The following is a 23,420-nucleotide window of genomic DNA, read 5'->3' on the forward strand; positions in this document are numbered from 1 at the left end:
TGGAAAGGTCCTTTCAGGAAGAGGAAAACCATTCACAACCATGAAAAGCCAGAGGTTAACATGCTCTAGGTGTGCTTAAGGAGAAATATGTGGGCCCAAATGACTAGAGCAGAGAGTTCAGGAAAAAGAGTCCTGGAAAAAAACAAGGTGAGTTTAGGTTTGTTGGGAGGGGGACTTATAGGATACCCACTGTCTTAGTTTTCTCTGGCTGTCATATGTCAAATTACCATAGACTTCATGACTTAAACAAAATAATTTTTTTAATAGTTTTGAAGCCTGGAAGTCCAAGCTCAGTGTACCAGCAGTATTGATTTCTGATGGCTTTCTTCCTAGATATAGATGGCTGCTTTTTTGTTGTTCTTCATGTGGTAGAAAGAGGCAGAGCTCTGGTGTTTCCTCTTCTCCTTACAAGGAAACTAATATCATCATGAGGGACCCACCCTCATAATTTCACCTAAAGTTAATTATCTCTCAAAGGCCCTATCACCAGATATCAAATATACCACACTGGGATTAGGATTTCAAAGTAAGGATCTGAGGGAATGCATTTCAGCCCTTAGCACTCATCCATTTTGAGTGGCTGAGAAACTGGTTGCTGGTAAATGAAGGGGTCAAGGAGATCTCCATCACCCATCCCTGCCTTTCCTGGGGTTCCATTGTTCATTTAAGAAAATGAATGAAATCCCAGAAATCAGCATCTCCAATTGAAAGGGCATTAAAGCCCAAGGGCAAGAATGAAATAACCTTTTAATTTTTGAGATGAATGAACAAAGTAATTTTTGTGAGTGGTATCTTCTATTTCTACAGCAGCCATAAATCATACCTTTGGGAGCTGTACCATTTTACTTTTAAATGTACATTTTGAAAAGAACACAGTCGTTTCTTATTACTCTTCTTTTGTACAATTTCATTGCATTCATCACTAGTCAGAAGGTCCTGTTGATTCTGTGGCAGGAAAACTATTTGTTATATTCCCAGTACAAATGCCTACTGATTAACACAGGCCTTCTGCATCAGCTGAGGGGGACAGCAGTATAGTCTTCCTCGAAGATCTATACTGTTTTTCTTCTTTTATCCATGGTAATTCTTATTATTTTCCAGGCCTGAATTCCCTGAACTTGGTATATTCTCTTAAGAATCATCACCCATAGGATGATGTTTTTATCCATTTGAAAATTTAATGTCCATTTGCAAATGATTCAAACTGAGACTGAGAATTCTGCTGCCTGAATTGCAGAAAGTTGTTGCTGCCTAAAGAATTTGCTGGTCATGTCCCACTGATAGATAGTACAAATATACAGTGTTAATATAATGGGCAAAGTCTGGAGCATTTCCATAGCTCTGGACTATTGAATAATATACAAAAATATATGACTTGGGGACAGCTGAAATTATTTCCACACTTTGAGCTCTGCTTCCATTAGACTGGTTCACAATATTAGATTGAATCCCAAGGTACTACTGATAACCATCAGCTGTTTTTCTTGCCTAGTCTCTTTGTTTAAATGTGTTCTTTCATTATCCATGTGCTTTTGAAAAAAAAAGTGGAGGAAAGAATGATTTTAATTGAATAATCTGTATTCTGCCAGGTATTCCTTCTTCCTAGGAAGGCATTTGGAAACTTACTCTGCTATTTTTATTTACCCTGCCAGTGTAGTATATTGATGAGAGAACTGAGGTCCAATAATGTTAAAACAAGACATGAAATATTGATTAATTCTTTTTTTAAAATCCCTTTTTAGTCCAGAGTATAGCAGATTTCAGAAGCTGCTGCCAATACTGTGCTCTCCAATAAACCTCCATTATTGGGAGGGTCTTGATCCCCTTCAGGCCTTGATAAATGCTTATTATGCTTCTGAAATGTTATCTTTGAGTGCCCCAGGATTGGCTTTCATTGGTTCCTGGAAGAAATAAGAAATGGTAGAAATGACATTGCAAAGCTTGAGTCATAGGACCCCAAAGGAACCATTCCATAAAGGGAGGCAGAGACGGAGGCTCCCAAACTCCTTGTCTTTGTTCCCACCTGATGCTCCTTTCCTTTCCCTAGTATGCATCCTCCATTACAGATAAGGACTTGCCCTTTGGTCAAGTCCAAGAGACAGGGGTTGCTCATTCCTAGGGTTGTGTGAAAAGGTAAGATAATGTGTAAGGTTGGGTCAAACCTGAATGGTTTCAGATAGACTTATAAAGGAAAGAACAAAGAAAGATGCCAGTCTGGATAAGGAAAGTCTGAGGAACAGTGAGAAGACAAAATAGGAACCATAGTTAAGGAAAACTTGGCATTTCAGGATCAGGGGCACCTTCAGAGGAAACCACTCTATGCTAGGATTAGGCATGGGAGCCAAGAATTCTACTGTCCTATTAGGACCCAGGTGAGCTTGCAAAAGAAAGGAATCTGAAAAAATGAGAGAACTGCACTGGAAAATCCACACAACAAAAATTGTCTCATCCAAAATTCCAAAAGTGCTGAAACTGAGAAACCCTGAACTGGAGGAAAGTGCTATTATTTTACCCATCAAAGTATAAGCTTATTGAGTTCAAAACCCAAGTCATGAAGTGACAGTTTTGAATAATTAGCAAAGCATCCTGTGAACAAATAATAAATTCAGCATAATCCAGTTTTCTTTTGAAGAGTAACCTTTGCAGAGTACTCAGTTCATCCTCTGAAATTACCCAGAACAAAAATGTTACTCTGTAGCAGTTTCCAGCTTGCCAGGTAATAGGAGAAAAGTGCCTCACAATGTTTCCAAAAATAAGGTATATGCTGAAAAGCAGGCAAAGGAGAGATGTTGACAGCCAGAAATATTGAGAGTGGTAAAAATGAGGATAGTTTGACAGACAACGAGTCCTTGTATTCAGGTGATGGCCTTAAGATATCAAGGAATAGGGGTAAACATCAAGGGGGTAAAGTTGCTTACATTTTATCAGTAATAAACTAGATGAAAGATCATATTTTAAATGATACGCCTCCGAGCATGTGCTACATCAAGGTGTTGACAGCATCATTTTTTCCAAGGGATGCACAGGTATATTTAAGTAGTTTCCAAGTTATAAGTATCTTGATTACCAAGGAGCAGTGGGAGGCAGAACCTGGCCAGTGAAAGCAAATGATTGATAGCTTCCTGGTAATTCTTCAGCCTTTATTTTCCCCTGCCTGGCTCACTGGCGCATTATTCCACTGCATTAATTTAAGCTTTTTCTATTGTACTGAATTAGGAGCTTAAATTCTCTTATCATTCCTATGGGAATCTTGATTGTTTATTTGTGGATGACAATAATTGCTTTTATTGATCCTTAAATATGGAAGGTATAAAAAGTACTATGGTTGATGGCCAGCTGATACATAGTGGCGTATGCATGACAAAATACAATATTTGGCCCCAGAATACACTCTTGAAGAATTTTAAGCTATTTGATAGTGATTACTAGGTCTCTTCAAACTGAAAAGTATAAACAATTTCAAGTACATCAGCTCAAGTCTTTGTGTTGTTTTACTGAATCCTGAAAGTCTTCCTTGGGTATGGTTTATACTCCTTTCTAACACACCCATGCAACAAGACGTGGTACACGTGTAGTTGCATATAGTACAACTACAAGAATTACCGGAGGCAGGGCCATCCAGGCCAGTGCATTCCTCCAGGGACTCAAAACACCAGCTATTTGTTTGGAAGAATTCCTGGATGGAGCTAGCATTTGCTAGTATGCCATTCAAGCATCTTTGTAAGGACATTTACTTTCAGCATTTTGAGAACAAAGCACTCTGAAGGTCTCAGCATGTACTACAGATAGGAAACCTCATGCCATTTCATAACCCAAATATATGACAGGCATTAGGGGGGAAAATGCAACTGTCTAATTAAGTGCTGTTTTTTAGGACAGGACACTTGGGCAGTATGAGCCTCCTGCGTCTGAATCAAATGCAACACACATTGTTGGAAGAATTTTTGGGCTAATTAGCATAGACTATCTACCCAGAAACAAAATAAATCAGGTTAGGCCTAAAAGGAATCTAGTATCATAAGTTCTTATTAAGTGGTAAGGTGGAAAGATCTTTGAACAGATGTCAAAGCCTATAATTCCTGACCCCTTTCCTGTGGTCAAGTGAAGAAAGATAGAGGAATCACAGAAACAGTTATGTCCTAATACCCTTTGAGGGCTCTATCTCAAATGCTTACTGTTGAACTCTCAGAATTGACTATCTGGGCTGGACCTGAATAAGTCAGGAGAGCTTCTTTTGCAGAATAGTGGTCCATATGTCACACAAAGGATCCCCCTTTATCTTGACCTGGAATGTCATCTGGATTCTTGACTGTTGGCAATTGTGTGGAGGGACTGTGTCAAAGGAATGACCGTTTACCCCAACTTATATTTATCCTCATTCAAATTAAGCTTTACCCCTAGTACCATAGTCCAGTTGCGTCGTCTGCCTTGGACAGTCATCTTGTATTTTCCTGAATGGCAGTGAGAAAAGGCAAACACAGAGCTCCTCCACTAAAACTTTAAGTGATTATACCATTGCAAGGAAAACACTTTCTGTACACTTTTTTTTAAAACTTAATATCTCATGCATTTTGTATCACACCCAGCACACAAGTTAGCACTAAATATAATCTAACTAATGTGATTGCTATTTGCAACAATCCAACATGCACAGAGCATGTTACTACGTAATGGTTAATGCTTAATCTCAGATTGATGATGGAGGGTGATGATCACAGAATCATCTATTTTAAATCTGGAGGAAGATTTACCCATGACTTAGTTCAACAATCTCATTTTAGAAACAAGGACACTAAGACCCAAAGAGTCTGGCTGTCCACAGCCTCTCATTCAAGCAGTGGCAGAGCTAGAATGTGAGACCAGGCATCTCCACTTCAGTTCTGTACTCCACTCGGTACTGACTCTGAAATAAATTGGCCCATGCTTTGTTGTATTGTATTATGATCAATTGTATTAATGTGTGTTCCTCCTCCGGTAGATCATGTGCTCCTTAGGAAAATATTTATCAACAGCCTCTCGCACAGTCAGTGACACATAATAGGATACCAATAAATATTTGTTGGAAAAATAAATAAGTGGGTGAAGAAATGAGACATATTTTTCTCATTATGTCCAAGCAAATGCTGTAATTTTCAGTGATCTCTACTAGAGCTTATCTAGGCTAGTAATGAAGAAGGAGAGGGAGGATATAAGAGAGTAAAAATGTGGGAAAAGTAGCATGAGAAAGCAAGGAGAGGAGAAGGTATACAATTCCGTGAAAATAATAGCCAGACAAATTCAGAACATAATGCCTGCATTCTCTTACGGAGCTTTTTGTCCAGCATTTGCCTCTTCTGATATCTCCCAGTTTTCAAACTAGCAGATCCCATTATTGATGCTCCTTCTCAGACCCTATACTGCAAAATGACAGCAGGCTAAGTTTTATAGTAAGCAAAGTGCTCCATAGTCTATCTTGTGTTCTTCTGGAACCCCTTCCCACCCACACAGCACATACTCCAGATTTGCGTTGCTGCTACTCTTCCTATCACAAAGGGAAGTGCGTATAACTCAGTGTGGTTCCGTTTCTGAAAATGAGTGGCCCCAGTCAGTGCTACATCTAAAGGCATCAGCTGCCCTCCCACCTCAGTTGTGCTTCCCAACTCCTTATTGGACATCCAAGCACATTTCCATTTTTGCGATTTTGCCCTTGTTGGTTCCTCTTCCTGAAACATTTTTCTCTGGTATGGTCTACATGGCTTCTTCTCATCTGCCAAACACTCCCATCCCCACCCCCATTCCCAAACCTTAATACTATTTTTTAGATTTTTGCCCCTATTATCAAAAAAGCCTTCTCTGTCTAATGTTTATAGCACAGTTACCTTTAAACTTAATCCTCTGGGCTCCATAAAGACCTGAATGGATGTTTGGATAACTGCTATATTCCTAGCATCTAGAATAGTGATTAGCACATAGTAGGTGTCCAATAAAAATGTGTTGATGAAGTTGGTAACATTGTTCTTACAAGGGAAAAGTCCTGTCTCACAATACCTGGAAGACAGTTTAGGAAAACTTTGGGTGCTTTCATAGACTAAGCCACTCACTGACACTGCACCCCATTTACACATAAAAATCCAAGAAGCCTTTGAGAAAGTAATCTGTCCAGGTAAGCACGACAACACCATTCCCGTTCAGTTCCCAACAGGGCTCCAAACAACCTTTAGAAAACCTGCTCTCTGATAGAGAGCACTAATTTGTGTCTTATGGAAAATCAAATAAATTATTTTTCACCTGAAGGGAGCAGGATTATTTGACTTCAGATATTTGCCATATGGTTTTTCTATCACACAATGTAGCTTTGAGGCTTAAGGTAGTAAGAGCAGGAGCATGTCTATAAATTATTCAGAGATAATTCAAAATAAGTGTGCATCCTTGACAGATTGTCAAGTTTCTTAATGCTTCTTGGTAACAAGTGCTATGTTTCTGATGAAGTGTTGCTTATTTCTCACCACACTTCATTTCTGCTCTGTGTATGTTTTCTGTGTTGTTTTGTTTGTTGTTTTTGTTCCCCCCACAGAGTGCAGTCTGGCTCTTACCTCAGCACGGGGTGGTTTACCTTCCTTCTGGCCATGGACGCCTGTTATGGCATCCACGTCTACGGGATGATAAATGACACCTACTGCAAGTAAGATCACAGGAAATTATTTTTATGCAGCTCCAATTCTGATATCTTGTCAAAATATCACAATTCATTTTAATGTCATAAATCTGAGAAACAGATAAAGCAACAATTATTTCCTGGTGTTCTTTGCTGACATGACATGTTATTGTCAGTGCATCAAGTTGTGACTTTCAGGGGTGATAAAAAGAAAAATATTTACCACAGTCTAATGTCAAATGTCAGAAGGAACACTTTTTCCTTAATCAGTGGCATGTCAGGGACTGGTAGCTTGGAAATTTGGAACAAGTTTAGAGGCAATTTAATTTGCAAAAGTGAGTTTGTCATCTCTGTGCTCTAATGCTTGATGGATGGCTATCCACTCAATGGTTATATTTGATCATGAAGGAAAAAATGTCCTGAAGCCTCAGAGAAACTGACAGCTTAATAAGAATTCCTGGAAATTATATTTCACTAATAAGTGAGTAATCTGCCAGATCCTTATTTAAAATGAGTGTGTTTATCCATAGTATATCCTAGCTGGGGGGAGAGTTTCTAATTAGATAATAAAACAAACCCTCCGTGCTTCATCAGGGTAATGAAATATATTCTCTACCAACAATTGGCACATTATAACTCAGAGACTGTTTTAATCATATTGTCAAAATGGTAACTCTCAGCCACAATCTTCATGAACAAATATTTCTACCCTAACTATACATATAGTAGAGCACAGATGAACCCAAAGTCTTAACTGTTGAAAAATCACAAAATTTCTTTAAATTCTGCAAGAGCATCAGTCTGCCCAAGTTTGCTTCCATTATACACCATTTCCTCTTTCAAAGGATAGCCATATGTTTGAATGTAATTGGTGTGATGTATAAATTTTCCTTGATCTATGAAAGCACTAAAAACCTGGTACATCTTCCTAAAAGCTTTCATACATAATAGCTTTTAACTGAGTTCATCAACAAGAATCATCTATGGGTTTTCAAGTAAATGCATTTACTGGGCACCTAATGGATTCTTGTAAGTGAATGCTTCATTCTTCATCTCAATCTTTCTCTCCCTTTCCTATTTTTTTTCTTTTCTAGGACAGAAGGTTATAGAAAAGTCCCCTATCATTACTATGAACAAGGAAGAGATGAGTGTGATGAATATTTTCTTCATGAACATGCCCCATATGGGGGACACAGGTTTATTACTGAAAAGAAAGTGTTTGCTAAATGGGCCAAGAAACACAGAATAATATTTACACACCCAAACTGGACAGTGTCTTGATGTTGGATTTTCTGACCCTGCCACATCACTTGTCCTGATCGTGATATAACAATTGTGATGCTGGTGATGCCGATGACCATGATGGTGATGATAAAGAAGACAGCAATGATGCTCAAGTCCCTGTACATTCTCCGATATGGATGGTGACTCTGCTAGAAATTTGAACCTGGTGGGATTCCGTGGAGGGTGGTTGTACACATTATGTTCTTTCTGAAGGTTCAACACTACATACTGCACTTTATAATTTAACTGGAATTGAAATGAAGGCCAGTGATATGACAACTGTGACTTAAGAAATGGAAGATTACCCTTCAAGATAGCTGCCCAGAATTCTTCAACAGTAACTTTTAAAAGTCATGGAATTTGACCTCCTGAAGACAGATTACCGAATCTGTGGCCTCTGGAGCCTGGGCAGCTCCACCATCTTGAAGAATGGTTAACTGTCAAACACTGTCCCAAGATATGCTATCAGGGTACAAGTATCTTACTGCAGTTTACTAATTAGCCTGAGGAAGGGAAGATATCTTTTTGATATGTCATCTTCCCAGAGCTGAAGCCTCAGGCCATTACCTAATTAGCAATGAAGACATCAAGGAAGTCTTACAGATCAGGGTACCTTGACTGTCTCAACACTTAATCTGAAATGTACCAAGTAGCAAATCTTGAGGAATCTCCACTCTGACCACTTCATGCTTACTACTCAAAACAATATCAATATAACTAAACATAGTATCAGAATTAGTGTTTAGTTATTTTGGCTGAGTCTAAAATATTTGTGAAGGCTATTTAACATGTAAGATACCAACTTCAACACTGTAATAACATATACTGTGAAACTTTCCTAAAACGTAACCAAAGGGTTTCCTAACTCTGCTTCAACATCCAGCAACACAAAATTATACGCTTTTTAAAATCATGAAACAGGGAAAGCAAAGCATATTTTTACATCAATTTGTATCCTATCATACTTCATAGTATATATTTGTATACTCAAATTTCTATTTTATAGGCCCAAGATGTGTCTTTCCATACATTACAGTATCATTTGCCAAGTGCCAACTGTTAAACATGGGTGATTCCTTCCTTATATTACATCTGAACAGAACTTTTGCCTTCTTGGGGTTAATTTTCCCCATAGTTTATCAGTTGTTATACCATAATAACAATAATGATGACCTTAATGTCCAAAGTGCTTTGTTGTTTAGAGTCCTTTTCATATCCTATACCATGTGATGCCCGTGACCACCTCACTGAATTATCACCTGCAAATTCTGCCATCTGTTTTAGTAGTTGATCTGTAATTTGTTGATTGTTCTGATACACACCGAATTTCTCTACTTGCTAATATTTGCATAGACTAGCATTTATATAGATTAGTAATCAATTGATTTCAGTGCCAAATACAATATATTATATCAAGGTTATGCAGAAAGTACCATAAGGATGGTCTTGGCCATAGACTAAGACCCCTATAAACTTAAGTACTTTTGATTATTTTCTTTTGTTTGTCTGGTTTTTTAATTGATGTATTTAGATGGGGAAAGATGGGGAATTAGGGACAATAGAAATGAATGAAAGTAGAGAAATAGTTTCCTATTCTAGGTTTAAGAAAATTGTTCTCTGTATTCTCATTGCTCATTAAATATTAGAGGGTTTATTCACTGAAAGAGTAGCTAGGAGTCTAGATACTTCCTTGCAGAATGATTTAAAAGACAAAAGCCAGGCTTAACTTAAAGAACCTTTAAGAGGCTGGAAGAAATGATGCATTTCACCTCAGGAAGAGTTGGCATGTATTTACCAGTGCTAAATATCAAGATGAGTTATCATTAAAATATACTGATCTGGGTAAAAGCCTCTCTCCTGCTCCTCTTCTGCCACTTGATACCCACATCCATAAAAATACCCAAGCTCCAATTTCATCATGGAAGTGAATTGTTGTTCTTTGGTTGTTTCCTCATATGATTTTCAGGTCTCTGAATATTAAGATTTTTTTGATGAATAGAAATGTCCACTCAAAAATAAATAGATATAATGTTAAAAATTGTAATACACTGTTTTTCTCCTTGTTGTGATACAGAAATTCCACTTTTAAATAAAAAGGAATCCTTGATTAATCAGAATGCTTTGGGGAATGCCATGACCTGATTTGTTTAATTTCCCAGTAAATGGAGGGCTGACTCGTTTGTTTTTGCCTTTACTGATGATAAATTGTTAAGATATGCTGCTCTCTGGCCTCTGTCTATGGTTCCCTGATGAAGGAGACTGCAGTGCTCTGTCTCCTCACTGCATGTGTGGGAAAGGCCGGCACTGGGCATGCGCTGCGGAGGTTGCTCAGGGCAAGTCCTCTCCTCTCTTCTCTCTTCCCCTCTTCCTTTCCTCTCTCCCTCTTCTCTTGTTTCTTTCTTTTTGTCTCTTTCTTTTCTAAACTAAATTCCTACTCTGCATTTTTTTTATTATTGTTTTCTTTCATACTTTTTTTTTCTAAAATCAAGAAACAGAAGTATTTTATTCTCAAATTGGAGACCCACTTGGATTATCTCCAGTGTAATTGGGGTTTTGATAGAAACTCACGACTTACTTTCCTCTGTCATCTTAATTTTCTCTGCTTTCATTTACTATTTCTTCTTCTTCTTCTTTAGGTATCGGGTATAGAACCCAGGGACACTTGGCTGTGGAGCCACATCCCCAGTCCTATTGGTTGCTTAGCACCTCATTTTGCTGAGGCTGGCTTTGAACTGGTGATGCTCCTGCCTCAGGTTCCCAAGGTGCTGGGATTACAAGCATATGCCATCATGCCTGGCTCCAATTTTCTTATTCCAGCTTCCTAATTTTAGTGGAAATGCAGTTGACTTTCTCCCATGTTGGGAGAAATTTTCCTTTGCAGATTTGCTGATAGAGAAGTGTAAGGCAATTTCTAGACAATTCTACAGGTTGTGGTCAAATGAAAAAGATTTCATCCAGAATCTAAATACTGGAATATATAGATGAACTCGTTCATCACTGAGGTGCACCTATCCTGAATGTTAATTAATATCTGTGGAAAAGAAAAGTGGTTCAATATCACCTGAGACTCTAGGCAAAACTATGGAAAATGCTGTTATTTTCTGAAATCAGTATAAAAGAATGCAAGTTAAAATAATAAATTCTATTTCTAATTCTGCAGAAACCTAGCAAAAGTAAATTTTAAAATAATTTTACAATAAATGTTTGAATCCTATCTAAGTTAACCTAGTGACAAGTTTTAATGATTTGTATTGTTATGATGTTAACAATTTTACATTGTTACCAAACCTATCAAAGAAAACAAAATTTGGAAGGATTTGGGCTGATATTTGAATATATGCTCATAAAGTTCATTTGTGTGGAATATAATTATATGCATAAATATACATATATACTCATAACTATATATGAAAGCATACATGTAATCCTATATTCTTCAATGATATGTGAATCACAAAAAACCCTATTTTAGCCTCCATCTGAAATTTGTTGGGTTTCATTTTGAATCCTATGAAAAAAGCAGAAATTCAAAGTAAAAGTACTGATTGCTGAGAGTACATAAAAACATATTCAGTAGCTGGCCAGAAGGATAAAGCAAGATAAGGCACTAAATCTAGAACTGGGAACACAATTAGATGCCACAGTTGTCACAAATCAGACTTGTAAGTATAGCAATCTGTATCGTAAGGCTCTGCCGATTACAGCTTAGCTAAAATCACATGAAAAACATTGCATCAGGCTTCATTCATGCAGAAGTAAATGAACACTGGTCCCCCTATTCAAATAAGCCAGTCTTTAGCATAAGCAGGACTCAGATTTGCATGATTTTTATTATATAGCTAGAGGACTGTGACCATTGTGAAAAAAGAAAAATTATATAAGGAGATTGCTCTTTGAGGATTTGGTATGAATCAGCTGGTCTGGGAACAACAGTCTGAATTGGAGACCTGCTGACCTTCCAAGAAGTATAAAGCCATCAGAAGAGAATCACTCATGGCTTTTTTAGAATAAAGACAACACTGGAGTACTTCACCTGGCGGTGTTAATTGGATGCTAATTATGAGATGAGTTTAATTTTGATAAGCAAGAAGATATAAACAGATGGCTTACTTTTTTAAAAAACAAACCCATCTAAGCTTTAAGATGACATGTCAAATGTCAAGAATCAACTTTGTTGTCCAGTTTCAATTTGCATGTCTTAGCATAGCAAATTAGTTAATGCCCCTGAAACACAAGGGAAAAAATACTTTGAATTTAACTCCATTTGTAAATGGCAAGATCTCATTATTTTAATAGTGTACTGAAAAAACCAATGACTGAAGGAACCGGTGCTAGGCTTTCTAAGTAGTCTGAACTTTTAGAGCTGAAAGGTCCTTAAAGACCAGCCAGTCCACTTCCTCCACCTGAGAGTTGAAGACCAGACCCATACAGAATGAAGTGGTTACCTGTCACTAGAGAATAGACTGATGGCAGTACTAAGACCCAAACTCTCATCTCCTGTCTCCTTCTCTAATAATTTTTCTACTATACATTTTTTTTTCCCTTTCAGTACTGGGGATGGATCCTGAGGCATTGTATCACTGAGCTATATCCCCAGCCACTCCCATACCTACTCCACCATCATCATTTTTTTTTTAAACAGGGTCTTGCTAAGTAACTCAGCCTGGCCACAAACTTATGAGCCTCCTGCCTGAGCATCCCAAGTTGCTGGGATTTTTATGGTGTGCACCACCACATCCAGCTCCACTACATTTTTTCAAAGCACAGAATAGCAGCTGGGAAAAAAAACGCATATGTGTACACTAAAAGAATTTACATTCACGGAAAAACAGACTCCAATTTGTGTTGGTTCTACTCAGGATCAAAGAATCCCCACAAAGAAGTATAAGAATATTTGCATAATTGAAGGAACATAACCCAGTAATTGTCTATATTCTCCATTCTCTATGGTTTTTTTCTAAGACTAGGCCATGTTCTCATATAAAGAAATTCTAGCCTGCCAGGTTGGCATATGCCTGTAATCCTAGCAGTGCTCAACATGAAAAGGAAATAAGAAACAACTTATCAAATCATCTTTGTATTTTTAACATTAGTTTTCGAATTTCTTTCCTTCCTTCCTTCCTTCCTTCCTTCCTTCCTTCCTTCCTTCCTTCCTTCCTTCCTTTCTTTCTTTTTTTTTTTTTTGGTATTAGGGATTGAACCAGGGTCACTTAAACACCGAGCCACATTCCCCAGCTCTTTTTTATATTTTATTTAGAAACAGGGTCTCACTAAGTTGCTTAGGGTCTTGCTGAATTGTGAGGTTTGAACTCGAGATCCTCTTGCCTCTCTCTCTCTCTCACTATCTCTCTCCCTACCCTGCTCTCTCTCCTTCCTGAGCAGAGCAGTTTCCCCTGGCCATGCTCCTCCTTCATGATGTTCTCGCTCACCTTGGACCCAGAGCAAAAATGTTGGCAGACCATGGACGAAATCTCAGAAACTGTGAGCTCAAAATAAACTTTATCTTTCTCTAAGTTGTTCTGGACAGGTATTTTGGTCCCAGAGATGAAGAGCTGACTAACATATACCAAGAGCTGTTAGATGATGAAGGGGTTACCTGATGAAACTGTCAAGTGCTACTCTTGACTACTCCCCAGAGCAGAAGTGTCACTCTCAAACCATCTCAGCTGCCTGTGTTAGTAAAATTGTGCATCAGCAGTGGCCAGTGAAATACTACCCTTTGGTTTCATTGCTCATCTTTTGCAATGCACATACTCTCTGAGCCCACATACCCTTCAGAAAGGTAAATACAAGCCCCAAATGTCCCACAATGTCCCATAAGACTTAATCAGCATGCAAAACTGAAAAGGGCTTTTTCTTTATACTTATATAAAAGTGTATTTATATATATTTATATATAACACATATTTATATAAAAGTATAATAATTATATATATATTACATATATATGTAAATAATATCTCTACATTTATATATAATGCAATTTATATATATATAAATTGGATATCATATATATATATATATATATATATATATATATATATATATAATGCAATTATATATACGATTATACGATTCTATTAGAAGTGGAGAGTTTTGAAGCTGTATGCACTGGGGCCTGAAAATGTTTCCTGTGGCTCAGAGATGGTGTATTGTTCTGGTGCTTGTTTTTTGCTGAACCTTAGAGATACCACCAGAATAAAATTGCATGTAAATTGCTAAGGCATCGAATTGAAACTGTCCTTGGGCATTGTAATGCTGCAGAAAATCTCATTTAGCTCTTTTTAAGTTCTATCACCACCTTTTTTTTTTTTTTTGGTCTTTTTCAGAATATACATGATTTGTTTTTGAGGTAGAAAAGCTCTTCTTTCTCCATATATATGTCTCCTTTTGTTCATGCCTTGGAGACTTCAAAAAATAGAAGCTCAGTTTCATAAAGGTAAAGAAGATCTTGATGAATAAATAGCCAACTTCCAAATTCAAGCATTTGCCTACAGAGAGCAGCTTCTTCTAAGAAACTCCAAGGGACTAGAACCAAGGCATTTCATGATTCCTTGTTACCCAACCTGAAAGCACTAATTTCCTTGGGTTTAACTTTGTTGTCACTGCTACTGAGTAAATACCCATTTCTATTACATATAGTATGTTTTATGCTTCACTCGTTTTTCTGAGTTCACTCAATTTTGCTGTAGTCTCTCATTCACTTTTAAAACCTGTAATCTTCATCTATTTACAGAGGAGACTGTAAATGCACAGCTCTACATTAGGTGAGGGATTTTTTTATGATATCATATTGCTTTATTTATAGGCACTATGTCTTCAAATACAGCTTTCCCAGTGTCAAAGGGCTATTAGCATTTTTCAGGGTTTTTTTTTTCTTTTACAACTAGACAAATAAGGATATGTTAACAAAGCCAGAGACTATTTATTATTGAAAGAAAAAATGGTGGGAGTATTCAATATATTCAATATTTAAGGCAGAAAGATATCCAAAATTCTATTCTGGACAATAACAAGAGAAGATGTTGGTCAAATCTCAGAATTTGTTTAGTCCACCTTAACTGTCTTAGGCTGAGAGAAACTTCCTTCCAAAGTCAAGTTAGTAAAGATGCAGCTTAAAATAAATCCCCCCTTCTAACTTTCCTTTTAACCATCATTTTCTTTGTTTGTATAGTTCCTCATTTTACAAATCAGCTTATATTACTTGATCCTACTTACCACATATTTGGATGAGGTTTCAAATAAGTATTTTGTGTTTTCGTTTTTTGTAGAGGAGGAGGGTTACTAGGGATAGAATCCTGATCTATACCTTCAGCCCCAAAGAGTCTTCTTTGGGAATCACTAATAGTAACTTATGTTCCAGGTTTACTAAAGGACTGTATACCTCATCCAATTCCCTGAATACTCTGTGAAGTATATGTTGTTATTGTCACCATTTCACACACAAACAAATCAAAGCACAGAAAGGTGAAGTAGTTTACCCAACATCACACAGATAGTAATGGAATAAGGTTTGAACAAAAGCAGTTTGGCCTAAAGCCTATATCATGTTGGAATATGCTAATATCTATAACCAAAACCCCCCAAATTTAGTGGCTCAACAGAAGGGGCCTTGGGTTCCACAGGGAAGGGGGGGCTCCTCTCCAACCAACCAGTTGCCCTCCAAGGGCAACTCAGAGATGAAGGCACATTGCATCATGTGGCTTTGCCCTCCCTTTGGCCTTTCAAGTCCTCTGTATTTGACCTGCTAATGCAAAAAAGCAAAGAGGACCAAAGTTGGAGGGTCTTACAGGCAAGCCTGTAAGTGCTGAACATCACACCCTCTGCATTCCACGTTCTGGATTCAGGAACATGACCTACCACTTAGGTGGGCTATGTTGTCTAACTGTGGGCCCAGTAGGAACAGAACAAGGGTTTGATGAAGATCTAACAATATCTGCCACAGTATTCTTGTTAATGATGACATATAGCCATAAAAAGAAAAAGAAAATTCACTCAGTTTTGTGCACCCATGCGGAGAGTGGTTCGCATTAGTATTTCTCTGCATGGATGTCAGCGCCCACACCTGAGACAGAATAAACCCAGGAACAAAATATTGATCTAGGTTCCATTATGCCAAGAAGAGAGGATATGATTTCTTCTCCCTGAGAAAGCAAAGAAAGAAACTGATAAGCAGGAAACACTTTTAAGTGATTTTAGTGAACCAACAATAGAAAACATGACTTTTAATGTCTTAATGATCTGTGGTTAAGGTAAGGTAGATCCAACCTCACCTCTGATGAACCTCTTCTGTCTGTCTCTTCCTTTGCCAGATGACACCAACAATAGCCTCTCTTTTCACCTCACCTTTACTTCAGGTCCATGCAATGCTGTGATGGTTTTTTAAGTTAAAAAGGCAATTTCTGGTGCTCAAATTTTAACATTGCAAATATCCCTCTCTTGCCCCTCTTTTTCTGTGTTCTTAGGGGCATATGAACTTGCTCAACAAAGAAAAAGTACCAGTATGCCATAAATGGACTGGCCATCATCAAAATATAAGGTACATGCCAAAGAAGAGAGGTGCCATGCTTTCTCTCTCCCCTACACTTTCTTTCTACCAGTTGACATTATTTTCTTCAATGTATCTAGAAATCCTTTTCCCTTAACACAAACAGAACTTGGCATCCTAAAATTCTTTTTTGCCTAATAGGAAACTATTGGCTGTCTTGGGAAAAAGTGCTTTGCATGTTAGCATATAAATTTTCTTAGTTTGCCCATGAGAGAGATTAGCTGGAAGTCTAAAAGCAAAATAATTAGAGAAAGGAATCTGCCAGTGTTTACCTTCTAACAGATCAATGTGAAATTTCATGTAAGGACAAGAAAGTGCAGTGCCTGGAGTTGGTATGGTAAGTGACAGATTTGACTCTGTTTCTAGAGGTTCTAGTTGGTGATAAGATTTTATTATGGTTCTTCACAGGGATAAATTATTCAGTTTTATCAGAGTTGTATTGTCACTATCCTTATGTCCATAGCTAAAATTCTGGAGTAATACAATTTATACCATAATGTAGAAATTTACATTATGCATTGAGAGTTCTTGAACCTACAACTGATAAAACTTTTTAAATATATAATTTTCAGTGCTTATGAAATCACTTAAAAATCTGTATCATCATCCAAAACTTTCTACCACATGCCTAAATTTCTCTAGCAATAGAACACATACAATAAAATGTACATATAATGGTCTTTCATCTTCAGTGTCAGGATTACTTCAAATTAAAACAGTTTGGCCAACACATCATTTGCTGACACTGATTATGATAGGTTTCCTCCCTAGTGAAAAAAGAATATACTTCACCTCTTTGATGGAGAAAAGGGCATTAGTGCTAGATAAGGACATTAATGTCATGCAGATGAAGCTGTGAATCATATTGAACTATAAGGGTCTGCTGCCTACAGAGCAACAGAAATAAACTGAACAATATTCTGAAACACAATATATGAATTCAGTGAAACTCAGTAATATGTCATAGGAACAAATATAAAGCCAGGACACTTTGGTTCAAAAAAAAAAAAGAAAAAGAAAAAACAGAAACATGACTTAATAACAGTAGTTCTGAAAATACATTTGGAGATTTTAGAATACTCCTCTAGAAGAAAAACCAATTTAAAAGGTCACTAGTCCCTTTAGATATTAAGATCAGGATATTAGCATCAGCAAGGATCAGAAATGATCAACCCATTTCTCAGTATATTTTTAAAACTTATTTTTATTCAATTTCTGGTTGGAAATGGAAGATATTAGAATATGTAAAGGCAAAAAGGTTAGAATGCCCATGTTCGCTGTCCAGTATTCATCTAGAGTTTTTTCTATAAATATTAATAAAATTTATGTGTGTAGGTAGTTTATAGCTTTATTTGTCTCCTCAATGAAAAAAAATTCAAACATTTTCCCTGATGTCATCAGATTATCCCAAAACATTTTCAATAGCTATATTGTGACCATAATCTACTTAACCATTCCTCCCTTCTCACCTTTCCCTATGTGTTAAATAGCTATGGTTCATGAATTTTTGAACACTTCTCTGATTTTTTTCATTTTAGTTTACTAGCATATAGTGGTGCCTGCTGCACTGAACTCTTGCCAAAAATGGTAGGTTTTTCATTTTTGCTAACTTTATATATACCAAGGGTGAGGGGGGGAGTTTATAGTCTTTTAATTAGCATTTAACTGATTACTATGGAAATTAAGTTTTTGCATATTTATTGGCAATTTACTTTTTTTTTTTCATGAATTAGCTCTTCCTCTATGTTTGGTCCATTTATCAATTGCAGTGGGAGTCACCACACTCTAAAGATGCCGACAAATGAGAATCTAGTCAAAAGAGTTGGAATAAGGTTGAGAACAATGAGGATCATGAGGGAACTAGAAATTTTATTGCACAGGGAGTTAGAAACATGTGATCACCTTCATAGAATGTTTTAGAAAAAACTAAATTCAAATATTTAAAAGATATTAATTCAGGTGCAAAATTAAGTTCTGTGGCTTTACTGGACAGAATTAGAGCCAATGAATAAAATATCAGATTTTTATCCATGGAGAACATTTAGAGGAGGAGTCCAAAATTAGACTGTGGATTTTTAGAGCGGGTGAAATTGTTATAAAGGGTTTGCAGATAAATCAGACTACACCATTTTTTAGTGATTCCATTGATTAGAGAGTTGAACTCAATAGCCACTAAAGATCTTTGAAGAAGCCACCAAAATTCTATGAAATAGGATGAAACTCCCAGGCATAAAGGCTACCAAAGCTCTGAAAAAGTGTGCCCAATATGTGTAAGCTTTGGGAGACTCTTATCTTAGCAGCAGCATATTCATAAGCTATCTCTTAAAACAGTCATCTGCTGATGACAGATTTTATTCAGTTCATGTTCAGAGATGGTTCCCAAAATTTGGGAGTACCTTTGATAATGGTAGGTAAACACACACACACACACACACACACACACACACGCGCGCGCACACTCCCCAGAACCCTCACACTACCATCATCATTTCGGCTCCATGACTGCCTATTCTCAAGAAGGTATAAATTTTTTTGCTTCCTGTGGAGGAAATTTGTTCACATTTCATACATCCGTATTTTTATAAAATTACTATTGTGATATGTCTTTGAAATATAATGACTCAAGAAAATTGCATTTAGTATCATAGCATTCCTCATGTTGGTAATTTATGATAATGGATGTCACTGTAGATTTAGGAACCATTTATATTTTCCACCTTTGCCTATTTCTGTTAGAATAAATAAATTCTTCATATTGAGTTTTGCTGCATTTTTCACTTTTCTGGTCTGTACCACTCACTTTCAGTACATTTATAATCCTTTTATCTGGTCTTTGTAGTTTCAAAATGATACCTTGGATATTTTAAGTTTTAAGCAATCAATGCCCTTTTCAAACTGCCCTCTTAAGGTTTTTGTAAAATAATATTTTCCATAATACAACTTTAAATTACCTGCCTTTTCCTTTGCTAGACTTAATCCAAGAGAACTAATTGAACATAAAGCATTCTAATCATCACACCGTGTCAACCTGTCTTCTCAGTAGGGAGGATTGGAGAGGCTATGAGTTTAATTGTATTCCTAGCACCCATAGTGAAAGTTTGATAATATGCTTAATGTATAACTGGGGAGTTAGTTCCAGTCTTTATCATATCAAGAAATATCCAGTGGATATTAACCAAATTCATGGTACTGCATTAGAGCTTTGGAGGATATGGAGATGGGTAGGATGGGTAGGCTGCAGTATTTATCTTTATGTTTTTTCCAAAGAGTTAAAAAAAATCTAAATTCTAAATCACTACAGGGTGACTCAGAATAAGGTAATGCACATAACAGTGATGCAAACAAAATGCATCATGTGTAATACAGAAGCATAAGAGGCACAAGGAAATGATGATTCTGATCTAAAAATTGTCATTGCATCACGTATATGTGCAGGTAATATTCCAGTATACCTACATGGTGATTTAGACTCTCAGGATGATGCAGTATATTCTGGGTCTCAGGAAGTACATCTTGAACTTCTATTAGCAATGCCTTATTGAAATGGCTAATATAGGAGACAGCCACCAAGACATAAAAACACTTTCATCTAACATAAGATGAGACTTTCTGACAGCAGTGTCTTGTAGAAGAGCAATGTTTATTCGAAAATGTAGAGGTTATTTTTGAAAAATGAAATGAAAACATCCATAGTATAGTAAAATGCTAAGAATTCTTTCCCATCTTCTCTGGAATTTGCTAGGGGGCCAGGGTTCATTTGAGGCTCTGGTACTATTTTTACATGTATTCATTGAACAAATAGCACCTTTCAAAGGCATTTCAAAGTAAGCTGTGAATTCAAATAGCAGAGGATGTGGAACCAATTTAGGTGTAAATATGGACCCATTTTATCCCTTTTATCCATGTAGATCAATTAGTCTTGTGTTATTATTCTTGATATGCATTCACTCTCAGCTTTAGGAGTTACCATGAATGTGAATTATCCTGATTATGCTTTTCTTATGATGGTTTCATCTATACTTATCTACAGAGCTTGAATGAAAATTTCCTAATGTAATGATAGCTGTATGCATCTAATTGGAGACTTCAGCAGAGCTCAGAAACAAATTGGGAAAGCAAATTTCATAATATGCCCTAACTCAACTTTTACCTGTTGCTAAAGAAAATCTAATGGAGAAATTACTCTCTTTTATTTGATTAAATGACTTACACGTTCTAAATAACCTACTTTTATCTTCTTGCAAGTGACCCATTAGGTCCCAGGAAAAATTAATGATTTACTGTGAGTAGAGAAGAAGGGTAACCAGGGGAGGAGATAGCTAGTTGAGAGATCATAAATCAATACCTTTCTATGTCTTTTCTCAATTTCTGCTGAACTCTCATTTTCTCCCTAAAGATTCTTCTCTCCTCCATATCAGCTAAAGGGCCACCCAGGTGATTTCATGAACTCTGTCCATTTCTGTACTCTAAGAGTCCAGAAACAGATCCACATATATTTGGTCAAATGATTTCCTATAAATATGCGAAGGTAATTCAGTGGGAGAGAATGTTTTTTCAACATCTGGTGCAGAAACAAACAGATATCCATATGGAAATGAATGAATATCAAATTCTTACCTTATGCCATATGGAAAAAGTTAACCTGAAGTGGATGATTAACCTGAACATAAAAGACAAAGTCTAAAATTTCTAGAAGAAAACAAAGGATAAAAATCTTCATGGTTTGGGGATAGGCAAAGATCTGCAAACACACACACACACACACACACAGAGAGAGAGAGAGAGAGAGAGAGAGAGAGAGAGAGAGAGAGAGAAAACAGAAATCATGAAAGAAAAACATTGATAAATGGGACAAGACCAAATTTAAAAACTCATTTTTGAAAGATACTCTAAGAAAACAAAAAGACAAGCCATAGGCTGAAGAAAATACTTGTAGCACGCACATATCTATATCCATCTGCCTCTCTGTGAATCTAAGGACTCTTTAAAACTCAATAATAAAATGATAATATCTCAGCTAAAAGTAGGCAAACAGTTTGAATGGAAACTGTTCAAGAGAAGAACTATAAATGGCCAATAAACACATGAAAAGATATTCAATACGAGAGAGAATAGGAAATACAAATGGAAACTGAGCACTCTGGTAGGCATAAAGGATCCACTGGTGAACACTTTCAGTGAAGTTTCTGCTTTTATGGAGTTTACAGTGCAATGAGAAATTCCACAGGTAGGCAGCTCTAAACAATGGCTTAAGTATTTGACTGGGAGAGATGCAGGTGCTTTGGGAGTGTTGCATAATGTAGGATGTCTTCACGCAGACAGTAGTGTGGGTAGGCAGACAACCCAAGATAATCAAGACAGGCTTCCTGAGGAAAGTGGTTTCAAACTGAGATGGGGATGATGAGAAGAAGTGAATCCAGCAAAGGGGGATGTGAAGCGGCAAGTGTGGGCAAGAAACAGCAGAATGCAGGGAGTCCTGATGAAGAGAAAAAGCACAACACGTTCCAGAATCTGAAAGAAATTTAGGATGGCTGGTTGGAGGAAAACCTCAGAGGTGAGAAGTGGATGGTATTAGAGATAAATGAGCAATGTGATCAGAGTCCAGATCACCCAAGTCCTACAGGCTGTGGTATGAATGTTCAAGAGCACTGCATGCAAAGTGTGGAAAGTTTCCATTAAAAAAGGAGTATTATATCTGACTTTTTCTTTAAAGAATCACACAGAGTGGGGAGAGAAATCGAGGGTGGTTTACAAGTTTGGGAGGTTGCTGATCCTACAACCTAAAATAGTAAGCAGAGGAGAAGATTTTAATTGTTTTAGATATGGTCAATTTGAAGAGCATAAAGAACACTGAAGTAAAGTGTTACATACAAAGTTCAGGAGACAGGACTGATGACAGATAGATAGATAGATAGATAGATATTCCTTTGCACAGTATAGAATAGGTTCTGAAAATGCTGTGATAGAAATATGTGCAAAATGTCATAAAAGCACAAAGGATACAGTGACCATTTCAATTAATTATTAATTGCTGAGCAACTAATTACCACAAACTTGATTGTTTAAAACAACATATATTTACTATAGCACAGTCTCTCTGGGCCAGAAAAACAAGCATGGCATATATGAATCTTCTTCCTTAGCAGCTCTCACAAAGCTCCATTCAAACCAACCAGGGCAGATATTTAGTTTGAAAGCTCAACTGTAGAGGGATTCATTTCCAAGCTCATGTGAGTTTTGACCACAATCAGGCCTAGAGGGCTCTTGATGGGTGCTGGTCTACATCCTTGCCATGTGTATCTTTGCTAGAACAGCTCACACCATCACACCATCATCAACACATGAAAATCATCTAAGAAGAATGTCTGCCGATAACGGTCACGATCCCTTCTAATCTAATATTAGACATGACACCCTCTCATTGTTGAGGTATTCTACAGGATAGAGGCAAGTTCTTTAAGGGAAGGAAATTATACAAGACCAGAAAGCAGAATCATTAGAAGTTCCCTTATAAAGTACCTAACACTCCATCTATACCTATACAAGGTTAAAAAAAAAAAAAAAACCTTCACAATAAGAATGACACTTGAATCTGAAAGCATATGTATGAACTAAATAGTAAAAGATGAAAAATAAGTAAAATGAAGACTTCATCACCCATTTGATATAGATTAGCAAAATTTTCATATTTCCATATCCACAATGATGATAAACCAAATTTACCAAAACATACAAAGTTGGAGTAAATCTAGTATATCTAGTATATCATTTTTACTTTTGTTTTTGTTTTTATTTTTATTTTATTTTTTGTACCAGGGATCGAACCCAGGGCCACTTAACCACTGAGCAACATCTCCAGTCCTGTTATGGTTTGGATGTGAGGTATCCCCCAAAAATACATGTGTGAGACAATACAAGAAGGTTCAGAGGAGAAATGATTGGGTTGTAAGAGTC

The 23,420-nt window shown here is 36.9% G+C and overlaps 1 protein-coding gene across 1 annotated transcript in view; it reads left to right on the top strand.

Annotated features, from left to right (window-relative positions):
* St6galnac3 (ST6 N-acetylgalactosaminide alpha-2,6-sialyltransferase 3) overlaps positions 1–10,035 on the top strand; it is a 517,138-nt gene extending 507,103 nt beyond the window's left edge. Inside the window, exons 4-5 of the mRNA XM_046443311.2 lie at positions 6,554–6,661; positions 7,729–10,035. Of these exons, the coding sequence (XP_046299267.1) occupies positions 6,554–6,661; positions 7,729–7,915 (295 nt within the window). The 3' untranslated portion in view covers positions 7,916–10,035. The remainder of the gene's footprint in view (positions 1–6,553; positions 6,662–7,728) is intronic.
* The last annotated feature ends 13,385 nt before the right edge of the window (positions 10,036–23,420 follow it).

This window comes from Marmota monax, unplaced genomic scaffold (genome assembly GCF_021218885.2).
Source record: "Marmota monax isolate L192 unplaced genomic scaffold, Marmota_monax_Labrador192_F-V1.1 WCK01_AAM20220418_F8-fsc00046, whole genome shotgun sequence".
In the NCBI taxonomy this organism is placed as follows: Eukaryota; Metazoa; Chordata; class Mammalia; order Rodentia; family Sciuridae; genus Marmota; species Marmota monax.